At 57.0% G+C, this 4,825-nt stretch overlaps 1 protein-coding gene across 1 annotated transcript in view; it reads right to left on the bottom strand.

The window, feature by feature from the left end:
• Positions 1-4,351, bottom strand: part of LOC104165975 (coiled-coil domain-containing protein 19, mitochondrial-like) — a gene marked incomplete at its 5' end in the record, with an annotated part of 5,742 nt that extends 1,391 nt beyond the window's left edge. The window contains 6 exon segments of the mRNA XM_009705758.1: positions 43-189; positions 491-620; positions 831-1,009; positions 1,263-1,433; positions 2,029-2,170; positions 4,215-4,351. Coding sequence (XP_009704060.1) covers positions 43-189; positions 491-620; positions 831-1,009; positions 1,263-1,433; positions 2,029-2,170; positions 4,215-4,351 — 906 coding nt within the window.
• Between the last annotated feature and the right edge of the window lie 474 nt (positions 4,352-4,825).

The raw sequence follows: 4,825 nt of genomic DNA, 5'->3' as shown, positions 1-4,825 counted from the left end.
TGCTGAACCTGTGCCCGTGCCACACGTGCTCAGTCCTGTTACCATTTTCTGCCTCTGGTACTCGAGCACCCGCTCGTCTGCCATCCTCTCCTGCTCCCGCTGCTCCTCCTTCCGCCTCTGATTCTCATCATTGATGCGTTTAATCTCTGCCTGGATTTTCTTCTGTTGTTCCTGTCTCCGCTCCAAGTCCTGAAAACAGTGCAGAGAGTCTGAGGGTGACAGGGCAAGCACCGCAGCAGAAAACGCTCCCTCCGCAACTCCCCGTCTGCCTTCCTCAGGGCCCAGCAGCACACTCGGGGCGAGGGAGGGCTCAGCAGCTTGGCTCACTTTCTGAGGATGCCTCAACTTCCCCAAGAGAGCAGAGCTTTAATTCTGCCGCCTGCTGTCTCCACACACCAAGTCTGACTTACCCAGCACTGGGTCACCCTTCCAACAGGGTGAAAATCTAACTCCAGCCCCACCTTGCTCCCCAGCGGGTCACTGGTCGCACCTTCAGGTTCTCCGTCTTCAGATGCTCCAGGTACTCCAGCAGCTCCTGTGCCTCCTGGTGCCGTTGCTCAGCTTTCAGAGCCCGCTCCTCTGCATTTTGCTCCATCTGCTTCACAAGCTCCTGTCTCCCTCTGGAAAGCAGAGAGAGGAAGGGTTCCCTCCGGCTCCATCCCACTCCCAGAAGCAGAAATGCCAGCACGGACACGGCTGCCCAGTCCAGCCGCAGTGGTTGGGAAGTGTGCTGCGGCACGAAGCTGGCAGCTGGAGGTTACCCCAGCTCCGGCACAAGGCCTGGGAAGAGGACGGATGCCTCTGCAGAGAAAAGGGACCCTTTTGCAAACCTGATCAGCTCCTGCTTCCTCCTGAGCTCCAGTTCCTCCTGCATCTTGTCAGCCTTTTCCCTCTCCACCTCCATCATCTTGGCCAGGCGATTCTCTTCTTCCTGCAGCTCTTTCGCGATGAGCTGCTTCTCCAGGATCTGCATGTCGCGGACCATGTGGCACTTGGCACTGAGGACCAGCTGTGGGGACAACAGGTCTCCCTGGTCTCTGAGCCAGACGTGGCAGCGGCAGGAGGGGACAACATACAGAGGAGGAGAAGGGAAAAGGGAAGGAGAGGAAGACCCTGGGGAGCAGCAGGTAGAGCAGGGTTTAGGTCTAGAGCGGCCGGGTGAAGCTCATGGGGGCTCTCAGCAGCCCGTCCGAGCAGGCAGCTCACAATGCCAGCAGAAGACCTCGTTGTGCGGGGTGATGCAGGGCAGCCCCCGGCCCTACCTCACTGAACTCCTTGATCTCCTCTTCCTGCTCCATGCGCATCCTGCTCGCCCGCTGCAGCAGGTCCTGGGCCCGTTCCCGCGCCGCCGCCTCCAGCTCGCTCGGCTTCCCCGTCTGCTGCTGCAGGACGGCTTTTTGCTTTGCCGCGCTCTTGCGCTCGCTCACTGCCTCCTGAGGGGACAGGCAGGGCTGCCAAAAGCTGGACACCCTCCCTGGGCAGCCTTGCGAGGCTGAGCTTGCCCTTGGGTGCTGCAGGGCAGCCTGGCTCACGAGGGGCACGCTCCACCGCACCGCGTCCCCGGCATGGAGCCGAGGGGCACGGCAGGCTCCTCCGGCCCTGGCACAGGGGCTGGGTAGCCCTTTCCCACACCCCTATTAAGACACCCCACTCCCTTTGCAGGGTGGCAGAAATACAGCACAGAGGCTTCATCACAGCCGCCGGGGTCACCGCGGACCAAGGGAGCAACCAGCGTAAGATTGCTGGATGCAACCAGCGTGGGATTCCTTCCCCACCCACGGATCAGGCAAACCCAGGGATCCTGCACAGCCCTCCCTGGCTGGGGGTCAGAGGACCCCTGAGACACACAGCCATGGGCGCACCAAAACGTAGATGAAGGTGGTGGCTCCTGAGCAGAGCTCCGGGGACAGCCCCAGCTGACGTGTCTCTGACCCACAGGGTTGGCTCTACCTGGGTGCATCCACCTACACCCGTATCCCGAGACCTGTCAGCAACCAGGAAAAGAAATGCAGGAGGGGAAATGCCTACGAGAACGGCTTCCTTTTCTGCTTTGAGGGCTGCCAGCTTGGCCTCACGTTCCTCCTTGGTCAGGACTCGAGCTGCTTCTTTAATGCGCTGGAAATCCTCCTGACTGATAATGAGGGATGCTGCTGGGTTCTCTGCAGGGACGCTGGTGGTACGGGGAGCGGGGCACAGAGAAAGAGCAGTCAGTGGCACGGGGTCTCCGACAGCTCCCTCCGTTCCCTGCTCCGCTGAACCTCCCTGCCTGGGCTGCCCACACCAGGAGCGGCTCCGTGACCAGGAGTCACCCGAGAGCAATGCAGGAAGCACTTGAGCTGTGGGGACCCGACCGTCCTGGTCAGGGGGAGGAAGAAACAGAAAGTGCAGTGAAAGCAGTACCACACTGTGATGCACGGGGGACAGGATGCTCGGCGGGGTGGCCAGGGGCCTCCTGGGAAAACCCCAAAACATTCAGCATGGGCCTAGTCAGCCCCCCCAAAAAATGCTGAGAGTATTTCAGTCCAAATTGACTTTCCCAGCTCTCATTTGGGAAAATTTTGACCACTTCCCTCCCCACTTTTCCAGCAGGACACGCTGCTCATCCCTGCCTCCCCAGACTGACTGTCGCTGCTCCTTCATGCAGGATCAAAATCTCTGTTCCGTGTGGACAGATTTTTGGGGACCAGAAGCTGCCTTTTCTCTCTGTTTAAAGACACTCTGCCTGCTCAGGCTCCAGATCTGCACAGCAGAGCTTGGCTTCAGCTCCTCTGCCCCGGGAATCCACCCAGCACGAGACGAGGAAATGCCACGCTGCCCAAAGACGGAGCACCCTCTCCCCTCCCGGCGCTGGCAGGTGTCCCTCCAGCTGTCACCCCAGCTCTGCAGGACACTGCAGAGCCACGAACTCTGCCCCTGACTCACGCTGTGGTTTAGAGGAAATCACCAAAGCTCTGGGTGCCCCCATTTCCCCACTTGTAAAAATGTGGATAATAATACAGGGCTGTTTTCCAGGGGAGTTGTAAGGAGTTAATTACTCTTTGTATTACTCAGATACCATGGTGACGCGTGTGGTGTAGGAGCGTATATTAACCGAAAGCAGAGAGCACTTTGAAGATGTTCAGGAGTAAGAATTTACTCATTATTATTGTGTGTCACCTTTCATCCACCCTTGTGAATATGAACAGATACCTGCATAATGATCGCTCGAGAGCTGCATCACAACATCGGATTCCAGGACGCTTTAAAGAATGGCTAATGGTCACAACGGCACTAATAAATGTAATGATACAGTGGCCACCGCTTTAGTCGTCCCAGTGTTTGGGTGAGCAGCCTGGGATGTCTAGGGCCTGATTTTCAGGAATTAAACCAGCACAAACAGTTTCCATTAGCTTCAGCTGGAGCTGCGGCTGTGCGCCACATCTGCAAATCAGCCCCCGGCTTTGGCAGCAGGGTCAAACAAGAACGTGAACGTATAAACCAGGTACTAGCCTCAAAAGCCTGAACCAGTGCCTCTCTGCCATTTCACTCTCCACAAAACCCAAACCCAAACCATCCGTGGGGCGGGTGTCACTTTTTACAGGGTGTAAGAGCATTACACATAGGTTCAAAACAGGAAGCGAAGATGAACCTCACACTGAACAACTACAAGGAAAATTTAGGGAGGTCAAAATGAGGCTAAATTGGAGCTGGCCAGGATAATAGCCCTATTCTTGTCTATGAGCTGCAGGCTTCTAACAAGGTGTAGTAATTAGGGCCAGGGTTCTTACAGTTCAGCCTTGCTTATAAAACATCCCTGTAGAGAAACACACAGCTCCCAGTGCGCAGGGGCTGCAGGCAACGCTCCACTGCCGCCTTCACGTGGGGCTTTTCAGCACCAGGGCATGGGAGGCAGTGTTTGATACGTGATGTGGGGCAGGTGCCACCCTGGGGGGCTGTTCAGCCCAGAAGGAGCTTTTCTGGCTGCTGAGAAGGTTTTATGTTGCTTTTTTACTGGTTTTTATGATGATTCAGTGCCTCTGTAACATGCCCAGTGCCCAGCGCTTGCTGGCTCCATTGCTGCCCAAGCCGGGCGTATCGGAGTGCTGCTGCCCATCCCTCCTCCCCTGAGATGTCCTGGCAAGCGGAGGGACGAGTGCTGTGCACGAAGACGGTGCTGTGACAGACATGCAGGGCCCCAAAAGCTCCTCAGAGCTGTCACGCGGACACAGACTTACACAAGGTCACGGATGAAGTCCTTGGTGATGAGACGGGTGGTCTCGGGCTTGTGCCTGCCAGCAGATGATGCTTTTGGGGCAGTCCGCACATCCCGAAGGATCACGATGGGGCTGTCGGAGCGTGACTGCTGCGAGGTCTGCAAGAAAGAATGGCATTTACTCCAGTTTTCCTGCCAGCGGCCCATGCCCACCTCTGGCTCCTGGGCACAGAAGTGCTCTGGGCACAAGAGGACGCAGGTTCCCCTGAGCTCTGACAAACACCCCCTCGCACCACCAAGAGCAGTGATGTCCGGGCATGCGAAAGGTTTTTTTGCCCCAGCTCTGAAGATGTGATGGGGACACGGGCAGAACCAAAAATACCCCTACAGTACCGGTTTTACTATAAAAATCTGGGTGTCAGTCTCTCACCTAAATCTGAAGTAAACAAAGAGCTGTTAGCTGCTAGCTCAGGGCAAGACCTCACAAATGCTCAAGCATCATCTTGGCTACCTTCAGCCGATGGCAGCTGCCGCCTGCCCCACTCCTCACCGTGGCCACCGGCACCTCCGTCCTGCTGAGCCCCACGGACTCGGGAAAAACTGGGTGGAAACCAACCCAGACTGTCCCAAACT

The sequence above is a fragment of the Cariama cristata genome, unplaced genomic scaffold (assembly GCF_000690535.1).
Source record: "Cariama cristata isolate BGI_N322 unplaced genomic scaffold, ASM69053v1 scaffold21968, whole genome shotgun sequence".
NCBI classification, from domain to species: domain Eukaryota; kingdom Metazoa; phylum Chordata; class Aves; order Cariamiformes; family Cariamidae; genus Cariama; species Cariama cristata.
The sequence above is the reverse complement of the archived record's forward strand: the minus strand, read 5'-3'. Positions and strand labels throughout refer to the sequence as shown.